General features: G+C 42.1%; 1 protein-coding gene across 3 annotated transcripts in view; it reads right to left on the bottom strand.

Moving 5' to 3' along the window:
- Nucleotides 1–1578: 1578 nt before the first annotated feature.
- Nucleotides 1579–20561, bottom strand: part of LOC147896530 (uncharacterized) — a 30899-nt gene continuing 11916 nt past the window's right edge. For 2 of the 3 annotated variants that reach the window (XM_087381652.1, XM_087381653.1), the window contains 4 exons: nucleotides 19996–20063; nucleotides 7965–8191; nucleotides 6437–7074; nucleotides 1579–2556 (listed from right to left, as the gene is read on the bottom strand). In XM_087381652.1, the coding sequence (XP_087237778.1) occupies nucleotides 1648–2556; nucleotides 6437–7074; nucleotides 7965–8191; nucleotides 19996–20063 (1842 nt within the window). In that variant the 3' untranslated portion in view covers nucleotides 1579–1647. Of the gene's footprint in view, nucleotides 2557–6436; nucleotides 7075–7964; nucleotides 8192–10187; nucleotides 10292–19995; nucleotides 20064–20561 lie in introns of those variants that run through there. The other variant, XM_087381654.1, reaches the window with a different exon arrangement.

The following is a 20561-nucleotide window of genomic DNA, read 5'->3' as shown; positions in this document are numbered from 1 at the left end:
GGAGAAAGGAAAACCTTAACAGCTTGGGGATTCGAGGGTGCTGCCATGAGAGCCCCTCTAGCCATGCCAAAGGTCCCCACCAAGATTCTCTTTCTCCAAAACAAAGCAATAAACTAGCCGTTATTGCAAGGAAGGAAGGGGTGCTAAGGAGAAAATAAAAAGGCCAGCCACTGGTTTGTGGACTAGCGGAAACAAACAACAAAAAGGTAAGGGCAAAGGAGCCTGTGAGCCCTTTTCCAAAGGGCTTGAGAAGAGCTGTCCAGCCTCAGTAAAGGGCTCAAGATCTGTTGGCTGCACATTGGGGCAGCTAACAAATGCTTGACAAGCAGGCTGGTCCTTCAAAAAAACCTTTGCATGTTTTTCCTACCCTCACATGAGATCTAGAAATTTTTTGCGAACTCACACGATACTTGATACTCGTCTCAACATATCAGGCTCTATCAAAAGCTTTGTGTGATTTTGCCAAAAATTGTCCAGAATGCTAGCTGTACCGGTTCCGTGCTCCACTTTTTTGAAGGGATCACTCTCATCCATTTCCCATCTCACCAGCAATCAAGGACTATATTTCTATCATCCTTTCTCAGCAGTATATGTCATAGCCCTACAACAAAGATTACTTAGATCACCACGGTAAGAATGCACTATATTGTGTTATATTGTGTTGCATAAGGCTTCTCCTTATAAAAGTTAAAGCCCTTCTTTTGCCACCAAGATTGGAGAGGTTGTTTGTCCTTTGAGACATATTTCCAAGAATCAGTATCTTTCGTACCCTTCCACTTTCTTACAAGCTCTTTGACCAAACTTTGGCCTCAGATAGGGCATCCATGAAGGTTTATCTGCTGAATCAAAATTTGCAACAGAGACTTTCTCATACTACAACTCCAAAATACAGAATTGTAGAGAGAGGTAGGGGGAAGAGGGGAAAGGGGGGAGGAGAACAGGCATAAATAAGATAAGGGAGTGGCAGATGGGAACACTTAGGGAAAGAAGATCATGAAAACCAAGAAAGAGCAAGGGAGCTAGCTCCATGTCCCTGGAGGCTGTATTCGATTTCTTTTATATACACTGAATTTCAGAGTGATGCATCTATATTGATTCTTGAACAGCAGTAGAAATCACAGCAATAGACGATAATTTGAGCAATCTAACAAAAAAGCTGATTGAATAAGTAGGATAGTGGAGACTAACAGAATAATTGACTGCTTTGGTGTGTATCATTTGGGTCACTTTTCTTCAGATTATCTTTTGGCATAGCATGCAATGTCTTTTGCAAGTGAAAAAACATATATTTCAATTAATCATATATCTCATAAACTTTATGAATTCATTGTGCGAATACTGATAAATGTTTCAAGATTCATTATACATAACGATGGTCAGTAATAATAACATGCCAACAAACACGCAGTAATCAAAGATGATACACAGATTCCAAGATTATATAGGATATTCACACAGAAGCTTCATTGAGTGGTAGTACATAATTAAATAACCAACCCTCTGGTTGACAGTGAAGCATTGAAGAGGCAAAGCCCAAGCCCTGAAAATTCCAGTCCTTACACCACAAGATATAGCAGGTGCATGGGTATTAGATAAACATTGATAGCAAGCAACGCATCTAGCACTATAATAAAGTAGCCAATTAAGTTAACATGATTTTTTTAAAAAGCTCGTTCTCTTCCATGGAAGACATTGTGATATCATGGTGCAGGAAATACATGAAAGAGGACTCTTTTGTGATGTAGTAGAAGGTCTTGATCTAGCTACCTCTTTCTTTGATTCAAGTGACTCGTGTATCTCAGGTTTTGAGATTTGACCAACTTCCACATGTATTTTGAGTTCGTTGTCTTCACAAAGAGCAATATGCATTGATTGCTCCAGATCCTCAGAAACGTATCTCGGAGCTTTGCAATGCAGTGCTTGGTATTTAGCACTTAGTCGAACAGCAATGAAGATATGCAGATTGAACCTGGCGTTATTAGCTTCTTCCTTTGAAGAGTCTTTCATCCTAGATGTTGGTAACAAAATATTTGTAAAGATCGATGCAATCTGCTTGGTAGTAGCAAAGTCATTTACCACTAAGTAAATGGCATGATCTGTAAGGACATTCCAGAACTGTGCAGAATCTGCATCCTGGTATGCCACAAGAGGATCTTTTTCTTCCCATTCAATCGCATTTGTTTTGAGGGTGCTTGCTGCTAAGCAGTCCATTACAAACTTGTGGGGCAGCAAGTTCTCCGGTGGATATGCATGCATCAACTCACAAATTGCTTCACAGCAAACAAGCAACCGAGAGCATTTATCTTTGCTGCCCAAAAGCTCTCTAACCTCTTCATTTCCATCTCTTGCAGCTTCAATCGCAGAAAAAACTAAATGTGGGTTCCAAATTTGGCCATTTTTGCATGTCTGTAAGGTGTTTTCCCCCTGGAACATTGTGCTGTAAATATTAACCAAAATGGTTAACTTTTCCTTTGAAGGAAAAGTAGCAAGTGCTGCCCTTTTCTTCTTGATAACTGCCTTCTCTTCATCATAGAATTTGTCCTCTATGTCAAGAGCCTGTAAACATTCAGATGAGTTATTTAATGCCATACGATTGCATGCACTGTGTTAGTTTGAAGTAAATGAATTGTATGTAATAAGTGCATTGTTTAAAGCGTGTCTGTGTGAGAGAAAGAGTCTTAATTGAACCTACACCTTCCCCCCTCCCCTCCTCCTATGTCTTGCTTGCGGTCACGGTCGCTCCCACCATACATGCCAGACACGCTCGTGTTAACACGCCTTAGAATTAGGATAGATGACGTGTAATTTCCCAACCCAGTAAGTATTATCAATAATAAAACATATTAATGTGAATCTGGACAAATAAACAAAAAATCTAATATCATATGTTGTTAGTAACCCTTTGAACAAATGAACTAAAAGGACCTAAAATGACAAGGCCAAAGAGAATAGCATCATTTTATAACACATTCTTCTTAAAAATTTAAATCCTCTCTAAAATCACATTGGTATCAGCTCTAGGTCGCTTTGATTGAGTGTCAGAATTATGGAGAGGGCGTGGGCAGATCCTTCCAATGTACCAAGCTGCCAAGGTACCCATCTCCTTTTAGATTGTGTCAGCATTGTGGAGTGTCAAAAGCATGGAATGGAAGGCTGAATGTTCTGTGGCATAGCTCTTTGAAAATTTTAGAACAGCTTGAGAGAACAGTGTCTTATGATCACAGTAAAACAGTGGATTATTCTAGTTATAGAGAATGTGGGCTCTCTTCATCCTATGAAAAACAAACAAAAGACCTAGAAGGCACATTTTCTATTCAGATTAGATGCCTCTTTCTTCTGCAGAAGCAGCCTTGTTTTTGATGATTGCTCTTTCCACAATGTTTGCAAGGTTTGTGTTTTGCTCCCTTGAAAGAAGCTTTGGACTTCGTTACATAAGCTTACCCTGTACTAACTTGATGTCTCCTTTTGTCCTTCTTTCCTCCACTTGTAGGGAGTTGATGATTCCCTCTAAGGTATAATTTGAAAGATTCTTTAAGGTAGTTACCAAATTGTCGTATTCTTCTGACATGCTTACTGACATAGCATCACCTTCATCACTGGAGACTTGAGGCATAAGACTCCTCATCTGATTAGTATAGGAAGCGAAAGATTCTTCTGTCTTTAACTGTAGCTCAAAGAAACATATTTTTAGAGATACCTTAGAGTATCTAGTTCTAGCTCCAAAGAGCATGTCAAGTTTGATCCACGCTTCAACTAGTGACTATATATTAGAGTTGTGGTGGACACAATCATCCCCAAGTCCAGGAGCAATGATGGCATATGCTCTTTCTTCTCTATCAACGTCTCTATCACTATCCTGTTGGTCCCTTTCCCTTTCCTTTAGATGCTCCCTCATGAGTTGAAGTGGAAGAAGTGGATGCCTCATTTTTAACTTATGCACACAAATTCTCTCATCAAATGAAATTTGATTTTCATTTGCCATGTGTGGAATCCTTTGCTGATAAAATTTTCAATGTGCATATGTGAAGACATGCCACTTCATCTGTTATTATTCAAGGGCAGTGTCTTGTTCTCTTACAAAGGTTCTAGCCATAGAGATGCATGTAGTTACAAAGAAACAAAAAATCCCATTTTTGCATGGCTGTAATAGTAACTCTTAGGCTTGACTTGTGACTGGACTTACCTTTAAAGCTCTTTGTCACCCTCACAGTCAAGTGCTTAATGTTGGATGAATAACTAGAGCTTGGCATTGTGGCATTTACTAGAGAACTCACTTTATCACAATGCCATCTAAATAAATACTTAATCTTTCCACCTCATAAAAATGGGATAGTCGTCAAAAGCTGCCCATGACAAAAATCGATAGAAAGACATAGAACACCGCTTCCTCCTCAAGGTCAGCTCATGTTGAATCAGATAGCTGGACAGAAGTACTGTTGACGTGAAGATTGGCAATCAGTGCAGCATCCTCCATAAAGAGAATGGAGCGGCAGTCAGAATTATAGCGCAGTCTTCCAAGCAAGGTCAACCTGATACCAAATGATGAAAACAGAGACATACATTGGCTCACAGTGAAGTATGACTGAGGTAGGAGACTACGACTGAATGCAATGATAATTTTTTTTCATTAGAACTGAGTCATAAGTAGGCAAAGACTACAGATTGTTGACACCTCAATAAGTGCATCGAGGAGCATCTCTAGATCCTATAATCACTCCATGAATCTTTCCATCACACACATCATCACACCTCACAGCTTACATCAGACTCATACACATCACATATCATATTACACAAAACACACATACACTCAATGCAAGCAATACTTTTAGAGGGACATATTCTATTACCAAACATGTTGCAGATCCCAACACTTTTGAGTCACAGATTTGATAAAAATTAAGATTTGTATTTGATTGAGAATTGGATTGACATTCATGGGAAGAAGACTGGCTCATGATTGAAATGGCAGGTCTATGTGCTCATGATCTTGATGCATGGAGCTGGTCGAACTGATTGAATTTGAGACATCTTAAGAGCATATGTGTGCCATTTAGGGCTGGTCCATCAACCTGACCATGGCAAACAGGATGGAGAATAGAAGATAGCTATTTGTGAGTTCTTTCTTTGCATATAGATACATGCAAGTGTCTTCCTTGGTTCGTATGCATGTACTAGAGTAGTCCTGATAACTTTTGGGTTGCGTGCACAACCTTTTTTGGATGTGCACGAGGGCATGCATGGTTGCATGTCTACTTCACTTTACCAAAATTTAGTAGGGGTTAGTTCTAAGCCCACGTTTTAACTTTAACCCTTTAGTTTTGTAGACATGCAAAGGGGGCAATTCATTAGTCCTGATGTGACTTGCATAGAGCACTTTGTGAATACAAAAGTTGCCATAAGGCCTTTGTATAAGGCCCACTTAAGGGTTGTGTGTGTGGGAAAGCATTGTATGCTGGTTTCTGGCCAACTCTAGCTTTTTGCTAGCCTTTGCTAATCATACACTGTCAGCCTGCTCGCGCTCCCTTAGGGCTCCTGCATTTAAACTTTTGAGGTGGCTATCTACACTTTCTAGAGGTCACTCCATCAGCCTTGCTCGCTTTTGTGAGAACACATGTAGTTTCACCATGGCCTCTTCTTCTGATACTCCTCAAGAGCCTACGGAGGGAGCGCAGCATGACAAATCACATCCTCCACAGCCACATCCACCCTTCTCTCTTGAACCTTTTGCAAGGGATAAGATGAAGAAGCCAGAGTATCTGCAGTCCTAGCCTTAACTGTTGGGATGCACATTTCTCTTAGTAGTGAAGTATCCAGAAGGTCATCATGTGACTATTATGAAGGCCTACTGGTGTGATAATGCAAGTAATTGGTTCCAAGAACGTAAGTTTGAAGTACCCCTTCATTGGGATGAGTTTAAAGTGAACTTCACTAAGTACTTGGTGTACAAATGCATACTAAAAGTGAGCATTGCATCACTAGATAGAACAATGACAGAAGCTTGTCAGAGTTTTGGACTGTGTCGAGTGACTTTGGTAGGTGTGTCCCTCCTCTCCTTTCCTTTTCCAACACCTAGCTCAATGCAAATAAGTACATAAGCTCTCTCTTACCCTATGTCCTGGTGTTGTGTCTTGAATTCTTATTGTCACAGGGCATACAGAAATTTATGCTTAATCTGAAAAAAAGTACATGCAAAATAAAGTCAATATTCTAGCCTCAGCTTTTAGTCCTAAAACATATTCCATTTTCCTAATTGATACATCCAAAGAGAACTTTTTTGCAAAAAAAACAAATAGCAGTTCTGATGTTTGTATTTTAGAAGACATTCCCTTTTTCTTTTGAAACCAGAAACAATTGCTCAAGTTAAATAATAATAAACAAAGATGCACTCCAACATTTCAATCTTAATTTTGAATGGACAATGTTGAGTTGTTACCAAAAATCTAAATGACTCCCTTGTGTCTTTAAAAGATGCTGTAGCACTTTCTACAAGTCTGTCAAGAGTAAGAGTATTCTCTTGATTATTCCTTTCTTCTCCTTTCTTGAGACACAATGACAGAGGTCGTGTGAGATGCTGGTTTATCTGCTGTCCAGTACTATCAACATGACCCTCTCCATTCTCTTCTATGTCTTTACAATTGTCTTTTATGGTATGTACAGATATGCCATCTGATGCCCACCCAGGCTTGATGGTCTTTCCTAAGGAAATGTGATGCTGTTTAGCTTTTGCTGAGCACGAATCTCTGTCAATAGTATCCTCAAAAAAATCTGTACATATCATGCCTTTACTATGCAAAATATTTGGCTGCAGAGCTCTATCATTCATTTCTGACAAGTAAAGCTGGGTAAGATTCTGATGAATATGCATTGTTCTGATATTTTTTTCCATCACATCTTCATTTTGTCTGTTTTTGGTCTCGAGAGCATCATTTGTATCTGCTTTTGTACTTCTTCCAGAGTTTGAGGTGACTCCCAATAAATCAGCACGACAGCTATCCAAACATCTGGAGCTAGACTCTAATTCTTGCAGCTTTACGAAAGATGTGGAACATGTTTGTTGCACCTTCATAGCATCTGTATCACCGATAGAGGGGTTACTGGTCACTAGATTCCATTGTACGCACAAACTTTTTTATGGAATATAACCCTTTTAGAGCATAAACTAAGGAGTCTGATGTCAGTTCAGAATTGTAAATCTGCATGGGGCAAAAAACGCACTCAGTTTCCAATCCTAGAGCCTATATTTTGTTGATCTAAATGATCTGGCCTTGAGGTGTTCTCTGATCACAATATCATTGAATCGTCTCTCAAGGAAGAGGATACAATTACTCACAAAAGAACCAGCATAAAAGGTTCATATTTCAAAGACCAAGATAATTCCATATCCATAGATTCCCATTAATAGTATCACAAGGTCCTGGCCTTTATAACGTCTCCAATTGTTTTTGGCATATCCTTTGCTAAGAGAGTTTCCTTTAGATATAGAGAGATTTTTGTGATGCATTTTGTGCAAATATTGGTTCTTCCATCCATTCATGAATATTAGAAAACCATTTATTATGACTAGAAAACCCGGACAGCGGAATAAACTTGCAAAGGGAGGATGATATAGAATCAACACACTACATTTACAAAAGCAGAAAATAAAGAAAGCAAGAGGCTGAAACAATTACTCTTTTATCATAGTAACAAGGCTAAGTTAACAGATCAAACATGTAAAGCACAGACAAAAAGTCTCTAACTGGTGACCAGAGGCGGAGAAGAAATCAACAATTGCAACAGTGATTGTTAAAGCACATACATTGTAGTTATGCATCAAGCACGAAGGCAAGTATCAGCAGACTGAAGCTGATCCTAAACCTCTGAATTAAGAAACCTAGGAATTTGATATGCTACTCAATGTTTGAACTCTAACCTCTCCCAGGATGGTCCTGCCGTTGCATATCAAGGAGGAGAGAACATACCTTTCTTACAGGCTGGACCAAATTGGTTTGCAACGTCCAGTGTGGCTTCTTTTCCAGGGTCTGGAAGATCTCTCCTCGAGTGTAGTGAGAGAGGAATAGTGTCTACCGTTGCTATTGTTAATGATGAAGGACTTTCTTTACAAGCCTTAACCATAACTGTAGTCTTCTCACCAAGTGCATGGGCTGAGTGCTCCAGGGAATAATTGTTGACTATGCTGTCTTGTTCTCTGCCAATCAATAGAAAATGCAACAGAAGACACACTAAGATATCTTGAGTGTGTCTACATTAAGAAAGCAAGCTGTAAGACGGAGACAAAATAACAGATGCCAAGATTACAAGAAGCATACTGATTAGAAATATGAGATCCCCTAGTCATCAAAATCCACAATTAATTTCTGGACATATTTTGTATGAACATGTCAAGGTCTGTTTGATAAAACTCCAGTTTGCGCCCAATTGCAGCCTGACTATATGCACATACGAACATGGTTCTACAATCGGCATGAAGCAGTACAAATGGATGAAGCTATGTAACTCCATATGGCAAAACCCCCTTCTGTAAGCTGGATCGATTCTGAAATTATTGAGATATGTTCTCAACAACTTTCACTAGTATTTGCACTCTTCTTTGCCTTGTGATTCAGTGATAAAAGTTAGACAAGAATAGTATGAAATCATTCTCTTCCTTTTCTTGTTTTACTCATCGATGTGTTAAGAAGATATGAACATAGATTTTGTGTATAGAAGCATGTTCTAGGACACCAAGGATACAGAGGACACAGATATATAGTGCATAGGGAAGCTACAATTGTAGCACCAGTTTCTCCTCTTCTATCTCTTTTCATACACTTCCATATATTCCTATTTGTTACATCCCTAGCTAGCCCTGGTTAGCTAGTGACTCCTTTATCTACACCAAACACCACATGGCCCTAAACTTATCGCCCCTTTCGGTATTTCTTTATCATTTATTCAGAAGGCATCCAAATACAAGAAAAGCATTGTCGTGCGTCAGCCCAAAATCAGCCAACTGAATAATCTGTTCACAGGCACTTACGTCCTGTTATGCATCAGTTTCAGTCTCAAAAAGGCATCCCAGTCCAATGCGATATCCCATGGCAGCCTTTGTTCCGATTCTAGTTGATAGTTCTAACCTGGCAGCTCTGATACCTTTCAAGGGAGTCCTGGCAGAAGAGACATCAGCCAAGTCTATCCTAGCAGCTCTGATACCATTCACAAGAGTCCTGGCAAGACGAAGACCAGCAAAACAACCAACCCTGGCTGTTCCTGGCACATAGAAAGGATAGCTGCAACAAGGTAATAGGATCTAAAGATTCTGAGGCAGAAGGAGAGCTTCTGGGAAGCAATCGACTGATTTGAAGGTTCTAGGAACCATGAAACATCAACAAGCAAAAAGGCGAGTCTGTCTGGAGCAGTTCTCAAGCACTTTGGCAGGCAAAATCAGCACGAGCATCCCTTGAAGAGGTGAAAACAGTAAAAACAATTTCCTTCTGGCACCCTTCGGCCCTTGGCAATCCAATCCTGGTAGGTGAAATGGATGTGGTACCGATATAGCCTGTTTGGTGACCCTGGAGTGGATCTGAATCAGCAAAATCAGGTTTGGCAGCCTTGGAAATCCTCTGGTAGGTGCGACTCCGCAAATCCTCCCGCCTGAAAGTAAATCGAGTTGCTTGGAAGCTCAAAACTGCCTGGAAAAGTGCGATTTCGATAAGTGCTTGGCAAATCGAGTTGCTTGGAAGCTTGAAACTGCTTGGAAAAGTGCGATTTTGATAAGCGCCTCACTTGGAAGGCTCCTGGAAGAAGCGCGAATCAGATTTGGGCCTTTGGGAAGGCATGAATAGTAGGCATGCAATAAAAACAAACTGATCTGGAGGCTCCTAGCACAAAACAAATTTTGTTTTTGAGCTTCTGGCACAGACTGCCCTAGTAGTTAACAATCAGCAAGTTGATGTGATAGAATAGCCCTAGAACACTTTCCTAGCCTGTGACTTGCCTCTCCCTCTTCTTCTGTGGTCCAAAAAACCGTCTCAAAGCCAATTTCGTCCTTTTTTCTTGCTCCTCAAGCCATCTTGCTAAACGTGCCCCCCCTTAGCTATTTTTTGCAATACGATTTTTACCCCTCTCTAACCTTCAGTCCCTTGCCTTCGCCCATTGAAGTGTCCTTTGAACTATTTTGATCAGTTGGAGGCTAGGGCAATCACCATAAATTTCTAAAGCTTAGAAATTCACGTCCCCGTGACAAACTCCCCTCTTGAAACATTGCAAGTCCCGTTTGCACCCAACTTTTGGCTTTGTTCCATCAAAACCTGCAACAAAAGTTTGAAACCAAGTGGAAGCTTACAACCTTGGTTAGTCAAGAACACAACCAAGCATCATTCCACAAACAACAGACATACATGCTCCGACATACAAGATGCTCCATATGGCCATCCCGTAGGACCCACATAGATGATTTATCCTCTCAGGGACATCCCATAGGACCCATAGCATGAGGTACATCAAGAGAATATGCAAGCACTCAATGCATGCAAACATACAATCCATGTGCACCTTCTTCTTTTTTTCATATGGCCATCCTGCAGGACCCATATATGTTCCTCTCGATGTACTACCCACTTTCATATGGCCATCCCTCAGGACCCACAACTAGTGGTACATCATGGCTCGGCCATGCTCAAAGAGCTTTGCACACTAAGTTGTATACCTCTAGAGCCTTTTAGCTCACTTAGTCGTACATTTACTTTTGCAATGATCACATTCTTTGTGACTACCTGGCACTGCTCAGTCCAAGCATCAGTGGATGACATAGTTGGTGAGAACATGCACATTATGATTCACAACTAGTGCAAATCTTTGGAAGTAGTGAATGAATCCCACCAACAGGCACGCCTGGTGCTTGGTCAACATGGCAAAGGTTGTCTATGCCCTCACCACATTCTAGTGTCCCACCTTGATCACCCAATGCTGATGACCGCTCTCCCACCCAGTGCCCTCGTGCATGTGCAACTTCACACCCCGAACCAATAATTTGTGAGACAACGTTTATCTGTACAGGATGGGGAAGGGAAAGTCAACTCTAGATGAAATCTCAATATAGTTGCTCAAGAAATGAGACATAGAATGCCACAGGATTGCAAATTATCATTGTATTAAGTGGGCAATCAATAGCCCGTATAGAGGGTTACAAAGAAACTTCTTGCGCGTGTGTGAGTATGATCTATGGCAACATTTAATTTGCGTGCGAAAGATCAAGAAAAGAGCATCCAACAGTCTAGTCTCTATCACGGGCAAGGACATGAATTTCTAAGCTTTATAGCCTCCATCTGATTAAAATAGTTCAAAGGACACTTCAGTGCAATTAATTCCATGGGCCACGGCAAAGGACTGAAGGTTAGAGAGGGGTAAAAATCCCACTGCTAAAATAGCTCATGGGGGCCACGTTTAGCAAACTGGCTTGAGGAGCAAGACAAAAGGACGAAATCAATTTTGAGGCAGTTTTCTGGACACAGAAGAAGAGGGAGAGGAAAGTCACAGGCTGGAAAAGTGCTCCAAGGCTATTCTATCACATCGACTTGCTGATTTTTGACTACCAAGGCAGTATTGGTGGGCTGCCAGAAGCTCAAAAACGAGATTCGTTTTGGCCCAAATCTGTTTCGCACTTCTTCCAGGAGCCTTCTAGGCTAGGCACCTATCAAAATCACACTTTTCCAGGCAGTTTCGAGCTTCGCAAAAACTTGATTTGCTGGAATTCCAGGCGGGAGGATTTGTGAAGTTGCACTTGCCAGAGGATTTCCAAGGCTGCCAAACCTGATTTTGCTATTTCAGATCCACTCCAGGGTCACCAAATAGGCTTCTGAGGTGCCAAATTGGTACCAGATCCATTTCGCCTACCAAGATTGGACTGCCAGGGGGCTGAAGGGTGCCAGAAGGATATCATTTTTGCTGTTTTTCACCTCTTCTAGGGCTGCTCCTGCTGATTTTGCTTGCCAAAGTGCTTGAGAACTGCTCCAGACAAACTTGCCTTTTTTGCTTGTTGCTGTTTCAGGGTTCCCAGAGCCTCTAAATCAGTCGATTACTTCCCAAAATCTCTCTTACTACCTCAGAATCTTCAGATCCTATTACCTTGTTGCAGCTAGCCTTTCTGTGTGCCAGAAACAGCCAGGGTTGGTTGTTTTGCTGGTCTTCGTCTTGCCAAGACTCCCGTGAAGGGTATCACAGCTGCCAGGTTAGAACTATCACGGGTCAGCTACTCACGGATCTCCAAGGCTGAGGTCTCTCAGAGCTGCCAGGTTAGAACTATCAACTAGAATCGGAACAAAGGCTGCCACGGGATATTGCACTGGACTAGGATGCCTTTTTGAGACTGAAACTGATGCATAACAGGAAGGAAGTGCTTGTGAACAGATTATTCACTTGGCTGATTTTGGGCTGATGCATGACAGTGCTTTTCTTGTATTTGGATGCCTTCTGAATAAATGATAGAGAAATTACTGGAAGGGGTGCTCAGTTTAGGGCCAATCTGGTGTCTAGTACATGATAAGGGCAATCTAGCTCCTGATTTTGGTTTCTATTATTTATTTGGTTGGCTGTAATAATTCTCTAAGTGGCTGTAATCATATTTTTTGGTGGTTAATAATCATTCACTGCCCTTTGAAGATCCCGAAGGTCAGTTTCAGTGGTTCCATTGCCAGGATATCACCAACTTTCTTAAAGGGGTGAGACCTGTGCTTGTTCTGGATGATGCTGGGATCAAGGATATCACCATCTCACCTGTGCTTGTTCTAGATGATGCTGGGATCACGGATATCACCATCTCTCTCAAGAGGTGAGGCCTGTGGTTGCAGAGAATTCAGCCAAGACGTTGTTCAGTGAAAGCACAGGATCTGCCAAAGTGTATACATTGGTAGAGTTTCCTCGTTGCTATTTAGATGTGATGTGGATGGAGAAGGGTGAACTGGCAAATTCACCTCTGTTGATGCAACTCTACTTTTCAGTTTGAGCCGACTTCGGTTGGGGCTCATTCAGGCTAAGCAGAGCGTGTGTTTGGAGCATTGCCTGATGTTTAAGAGGGGGGTAGCACCTCCACTCCCTTGGTTCAGACCGCTCCTGATATCTAGAGGTTGCTTGGTGATACTGTATGTCTCACCCGAGGTACTGCTTGCTAGCGGTATATCTGCTGCGGGGCTTTTAGATCAGTGTACTAGTCACTGTCAGACTATCTGTACATGGCATATGAGTGCAACTCTACCAAATCATATATTGCATGTATATTTTGTTTATCTTGTAATATTGAATATACAAGTACATGTAAGAAAATGGTAGAGTCTGCCAAATCTGTTGAGATAGTCGTTTGTTTGGATATGGTTTGCTATCCCAGGCTCTGCAAATCATATATACATGCAATACCAATTGTGCGGTGCAAGTTAAAGCACTGTTTATGATGCCAGTGTTACTTGTATTTTTGAGAAAGGATAGCATATTGTGGTCAATGCTATCGTCGAGAAGCTACCTGCTAGAACAAAAGCAAGCCGTGGTAAACGGCAGTCACTGCCACATAATTCTTATGGCACTTGATGCCAAACTAGTTGGCTCACTTTCTATGATATTCTCGTGAATATGTGTGGTTTGGATTGTGAAATTGTGTGATATGTTCCTGATATACCACGGATTATGGACTGTTTCTTTCTTGCCAGGACTCTTTTAGAGCTGCCAAGATAGATTTGAACAGTCCACCCATAAGATGAAGTGGGTAAATAATTGAAACGAACATGTGTGAAAAGTATGCATGTGATGTTTGTCTGCATGCATGAAGTGCTTTTGTGTGTACTAGCAATGGAGAACCAAGAGCAAGAACAACTTCAGGAACCTAGCATAGGAAACTCCAGAACCAACCTAGAGGAACTGACAATGGCATAGATTCGAGCACACTACAAGGCCGTGTTCAGGAGATTGATCACTACCTGGACAGTGATTCCTACTAGAGGCATGGCTGTACCTGATAAACTACAGGGCATCCTTGTGGAAGGGGCATCCTGGTATGGGACACAAAAACTGACCTAGAGTTGGTCCGTGTATGAAAGATTTGCATAAACCTAAGTGGAGCTTTATGGAAGACAAATTACTAAAAAGAGACTATAAGCTCCAGTAGATTGCACTCTCATAGAAGTGAGCAGATAGAAGCTCTGCGTGATAGGTGTTATCAAAATATAGGACTTCATACTGTTAGGCTGTGATTGTGAAAGGTATGGCTGTTACTTCCTTGCTCCTCGCCTCGTTTGTTGGGTAAAATCACTTTTACCACGATCCTTACCAATCATGAGAGAGCATCAATAATTGGCTTGTAAGGTTAATCTGTCTGCAATCCCGGTAGACAAACTGTTGACAGCAGCTCCGAGCATAGGCTTTTTAAACCCAGCAGATCCATCTGTGAGCCATGTCAAAGTTTGGGGACCAGATTGTAAAGATATTTTGGCCTGTTTAGAAAGCATGACTGCGCGCACAAGGACAAGGTAGCAATGTAGGAGGGTTTTCTCAGAAGTCACACAATTGGCCCATGGTTTAGAATAGCCTGCACAACAGGGCCATCTGAAGGACTAGCCCACCGTTCAGAACAACTTGCACAGAGTAGAGTGAGCGGCTCCTAGCCCGTGTGGGATTCAGTGCTGCTGACACGCTAATTTCGAGGTCTTTTTTGCATAACTACAGATCCACACGTGCAGGTACATGTCTCATGAGTCAAAGAAACAGTCCAACGTGGTTGCTAGAGTGTAGTTGGATTCAAGGTGAACCTTGATGGGGCTCGAGGTTGCACATTGGAGGACTTTGAACTGCTTGAGACAATGTAGAGATCGTTGTGATCTACAATATGCGGGTTTTAAAATCCATATACAGAGGTAAGTTTAAGTGCCTTCTCTATTGATTTCAAAAACTTTATAAGTCTACAGCATGCAGTCATGTACAACAACAACAGGCCAGGGCAGAACAGGTCAGCAGAGGCCAGACCAAGTCGGCAGTAGGATAGACCACGTTGGCCTGTCAAGCATGTTAGCTGGTCTGTAGGACCTGGTTGACCATCTCAAGGAGAACCGTGTGCTATGAAGTTCCCCCTTGGGGGACATTCAGCAATTGTCTGCTAGTGTTTTGTACCTTCCATGGGCCACACAAGGGGGAAGATCTACCTCCTTCTAGAAGGGCCTGTTGTGGTGCACAAGAGGGTGAGCAAGAGGTATCTCTTGCGCCCATCCTTCAATTCAGAGTCAAGAAAGGTTACAAGCTTCAATGATCCTTGAGGACAATTGTAACAATGCCAAGATGAAAGAGCTGCTAAATACTTTAATAAAAAGCTATTCACGGCAAACCCTCACTTGTACATGAAGACAAGGCACAAGCATGTGTGATAACACATATCGTGACTAGTCATTCCTTATATGCATCATAGAATGGCAAGGAAGTTCACTAGCCATAAAATCTAGAAGTTTTAGCCCTCTTGCCTGTGTCCAACGAGGGAGATGCCTGCCTTAATCTGACACTTTTGGGATCTCATTGGATAGGATGCGGCCTTGACCTTACACAGTATTTTTGACACAAGGACAATGTCACTAGAGCTTTCAATGGACCTGTTCCTAAAGGGATGGCTAGCCACCATACCTTCCTACAAGAGTGGAGGGTGAACATGTTGAAGATAACTTGAAATATGCTACATGCAATATGAAGTAAACTCAGAAACTCAACTCAACAAAAATAGAAAGAGTTGCCATCTCATAGGAAACTAAAATTGCAATTGTATTGAGAGAGAAACTTACGGACGTGACCATGCCTCCTCATCCCTACGGGGCTTGTTTGAGAGCAAGAGAGCTACATGACCAAAAGACACTCAGATGTCTACAACGAGCCATTACAAGAGAGTACATAGATATACCAGCCCAAGCCTGTCACGGGTAGACAGAGAGCATGATACGCAGATGATCAAGGAGGAGACGTCACCATAGAAGCTGAACTCACAAATCACCAAGTGACTTACCTACCAAAGGCGCCAATCTCCAAATGCTTGGTGTTCCTGCATGTATTACACAGACTTTTCAAACAAAGAAACATTACCCGACAAATGATGAAAACTCACAACAAAGAGTTCCACCTTACAAAGTCGGAATACTTTACCATAAGCAAGAGCCTTTCAAAAAAAATTACCTTGACAAAACAAGAGAAGGAATCCCAAGCAAGAAGACTTAAGCTTAACAATTAAAGTCCGACTACCACAAGATTAAGAGCTTACTAGGGAACTTATGTTGGAATAGGGTTTGTCACCTCCCCTCCTGTGAGCCCCCATATGAGGAGTGCATCGGGGGGGTGGACCATAGAATAGGATTAGGGATAGGGCTGCCACATGGGCAGCACATGGGCAGCAAAGAGAGAGAGGAGATACCTGGCAGATCAGTGACACCATCGTGGGCAGAAGTGGTGCAGGAGTGCCATAGGGCTGTCCATGGATGGAAATGGCAAGCATGTGCAGGGAAACGTCAGTACAGACTGGTTGGAAGCTTTCCAGGGCCTAGAACAGGGCTGAACAAAGACAGAACAGATGCAGCAAGTTTTGGAGGGCCTATGGGCCTAGAAATAAGGATGGATATGGGCAGGCCTGCCTGGGGCCAGTGACAGCCTGCCATGTGGCCGGGCAGGGCCAGCAAAAGAGCTGCAAGTGTGCCCCTAGGGGGGGTTTTATAGGCTGCACAAAAGGAGTTGGCTGAAGGGTCTGTTTCAGTCGGCTATTTTGGGGGGGCAACCAGCCCCTATAAAAGGGGGCATTTGGGCCCCCATTAATCATCACTTGGAGCAGCCAGTTCAGGAGCAGGAAAGCCTACATCCAGGAGGTGAAGGAGACCGAAGTGCTGCAGACTTAGCTCAGAGTGGCAGCCCACCTAGGCTGGCTTTCCGGACAGCAAGGTAGAAGGGATCTTTGGATAGAGAGCCTTAATCTCAGAGGAGCATACGGGCTCAGAGATCTAGAGGTGCCAGATTTTGGTATGTATTGTGTCCAGTTTGTGGACGGACGGAAATATATAGGTATTGCTTCTATATTGGTCTTGATGCACAGTCTATTTGCTGGCTTGCACACACATGAATGGTTGTGAAGTACACACATGTTTATGAATAGTGAAACACTTTCGCGTGTAATTTCCGGGGTCATCTATTAGTCTTCCGTTGCGGGATACCCTTTGGTGGGATTTCATTTTCTAAAAATTTGTTGATTCAACTATCAAACCTAAACTACTAAAAGAACGCACAATCCTGCATACTCATCAACAACAGTATTCGCAGCTTCCTTGTTTTGGCCAGCTTCTTTGTTCTTCATGTTTCTTATAGCAATACTCTTCTCTGTGACCCTGCTCACCACAATACCCACATTCGAACGATCATATTGGAGTTCTTTATACGGGGTCCAAATAGTGTATTGATGATAGTCCAGATTTCACTCTCGACACAACTTGAAGGTAAAGCAGTTCTTTATACAAATCAACTTCACTCCTAGCCCATGAAGGAACATAGTGGTAGTAGGGAGAGAAGCAAGCTAACACTAGGAACAAAAAGGAAAGATAGCAAACATAATGAAATGGAAATAAAATGGAAAGGAAATGAAAGCAATGAATAAGTACTCACATGTAGACCAAAGTAGCTTGTACTTGAATGAGTTAAGTGATATGACAAGTGACAAGTACAATGCCTTTATAGGATAGGCACACACACACTAAGTATGGGATAACTCCCAATATGACACGTGGCACTCCTAGATACCTAATACTATAAAACTCACACTAGGACTCACTAGAACACACCAAAACTGACTCAACTTGACTCCATTCCTAACACCCTCCCATGGAGGAAAGGTGAGGGACTACTAGGAATGGAACCCAAAACAAGATCTATGATGGTCATCGGACTGTGCAATGTCAGAACTAGACATGGCTCCCATGGAATCTCAGAGGCTAAAGTATGAGCATGGTTTAGAGGTTGGACTGAGCACTCTCATGGCTTTGCATCCCAAACATGACTTAGCGGCTCATGTCTTAGCATGGATGCATGACCAACTCAAAGGTCTAGGAAACCAAAGCACCAACATCCTGGAACTCACATGCCACGCCTGATAGATAGACCCATCTGAGACCAATACATAGTACGCTTCCTTAATACATCCTCCCTTGGCTCCAAAGATTAATGAGGGACATGGAGCCACACACAAGAAAATAAACAAATGAATACATCATTTTAGGAGGACTATCCAAGGCAGAGAACCTTTATTGACTCGAGAAAACCATAATTGCATTCATTTTGGGAGATTACCCAAGGCAGAGTACCCTTGACTCAAACATATAAAAAATAGGAAATATGTCATTCATTTTATGCATAGCAAGGGCAGAGAACTTGTAAAACATCTCCAAGTGGCTGCCAGCACTAATGTGCACATCCCTAGTCGATGAAGTATGTCGATGAAGATTGTGGCGAGAATGCCTCGAATGATATGTCGATGTCAGCCATGGGAGCAACTACAAGGACCAATCACATGATGACTCTCAAAATGTCGCGATGTGAGTCACCAAGATCGGAGTAGTCTCAAATTTGAATGCCCAAAAGGAGGCAAATACCCAAATGAATGTACAAAATAGTAATGAAATTACATGAATTTTGAGAAATCCCCAAAAATTTTACATGTCAGAGGCTTCAATTATGCCAAAGGACTGCCAAAGTTAAAAAAGCCCTAAATTCTGGAAATTAGGGTTTCTACAGATATTAAGGTTTCTATAAAAAATTAGGGTTTGGCAAAAAAATTGGTTGAAATGTGCATAGTTGTAAACCCAAGTGCAGCTTAGGCCAAAAATCCCAAAAGCCCCAAAACTTTCTGATATATTGGACATAAATTTGAAAAATCGAAATTAAGACAGTTTGGGCAGGCAGATCTTCAAATACTAATATCTTTCCGTAGAGATGTTGGATTGACAAGCTGTAAAAAACAAAAATGTAGCTCTCAACAATATCTACATTTTAACTCTTCTGGCTCGACTTCAAATTCGATGCCGTTTGGCCTGTAGAGACATCGTAAAGGTTGCGACCCTTCTTTGACGATTTTGGCACGGGCAGCTTCATTAGTGACGAGGAGACTGATGGCGGCAATGGCGGGCTGGAAAACCACTCTCTGCTGGTCACTGCAGCAAGAAAATCTCACGAGCAGCTCACAAGCAGCACGAAACCAGCTCACGGGCTGTTATGAAGATCCAAGCAGGCTGTCTGCAGGTTGCGTGGGCAAAGGGGCTGCTGAAACTGTTCATGGTCAGCTGCCCTGACGCTTCTTCAGTCATGGATAGTGAGGCGGCCAGCTGAGGGATGTCGGGCTGTAGCACAGTCAGTCGCCGCCCAGCAAGCAGCTCAAAGAACAGCTCCAGCTCGAACATGTGCAGTAGCAAGTCGCAGATCAGTTCCAGCTCAAAGTTGAAGATGAGCAGCTCAAGGCGAGGCTAAAGGAGTAGAAGAGAGCTCAAGAGAGAAGAGGGCCTTCCAAGGAGGAAGAGGCTCGGTAGCTTCATTGGCCTCCCTCACCTCAACCTCTTGGAAAGGGAAGGAGAGACAAGGCTAGGAACATGGCTCTGATACCATATGAAGGAACATAGTGGTAGGGAGAGAAGCAAGCTAACACTAAGAACGAAAAGCAAAGATAGCAAACATAATGAAATGGAAATAAAATGGAAAGGAAATGAAATGAGCAAGTACTCACATGTAGACCAAAGTAGCTTGTACTTGAATGAGTTGAGTGATATGACAAGTGACAAGTAAAATGCCTTTATAGGATAGGCACACACACACTAAGTACCAAATGTATATGGGATAACTCCCAATATGACACGTGGCACTCCTAGACATCTAGTACTATAAACTCACACTAGGACTCACTGAAACTGACTCAACTTGACTCCATTTCCTAACAGCCCTACATAATTTCTTGAGTTAAGCAGAATTTCATACCGTAATCCTATAAATGGGATGTTCTGGTCTTCCTTAACACCAGCATGGGATGTGTTTGCCATCTGCACCTGCACATGATCCCACTTGACTTTTTAATTGTACCCACTTTATATCCACAATTAACAATTTTGATCGAAAGTGATGTAGTCTCTAAAAGGTGAATAGCTTCTTGGATTCTGCTCAGCACCAAGAGAAACAAAAGTATATATGGACATCATAAATTTCACTAAAAGTTGTACATATTAACAAATGCCATTTCTGTAGAATCTTGGAGCACACAGAGATGAAGTATAGTAATTTTGTAGGCACATCGAAAAAATCCCCTTAATTTTGTACTCTCATTCACTTCCTTAATGCTAATTTCCTTCAATAAACCAATATTTATATATATATGGGTATGCTGGGGAACGAAAGGCATACCGCTGCAATCATCCCTTTGCCAGCCACCGTGTTGATGCATTCTTTTTCCCAATTTTCTCCCTCTGCTCACCTCTCTCCTCCTGCCCTCCCTGCCACTACCTTCTACTAGGCTTTCACTGCCTGCCTTACTCCTCTTCCTCCATTCA

This window comes from Dipteris shenzhenensis, chromosome 11, assembly GCF_047967505.1.
Source record: "Dipteris shenzhenensis isolate YYH24624 ecotype China chromosome 11, Dip_SZ_1.0, whole genome shotgun sequence".
In the NCBI taxonomy this organism is placed as follows: domain Eukaryota; kingdom Viridiplantae; phylum Streptophyta; class Polypodiopsida; order Gleicheniales; family Dipteridaceae; genus Dipteris; species Dipteris shenzhenensis.
The sequence above is the reverse complement of the archived record's forward strand: the minus strand, read 5'-3'. Positions and strand labels throughout refer to the sequence as shown.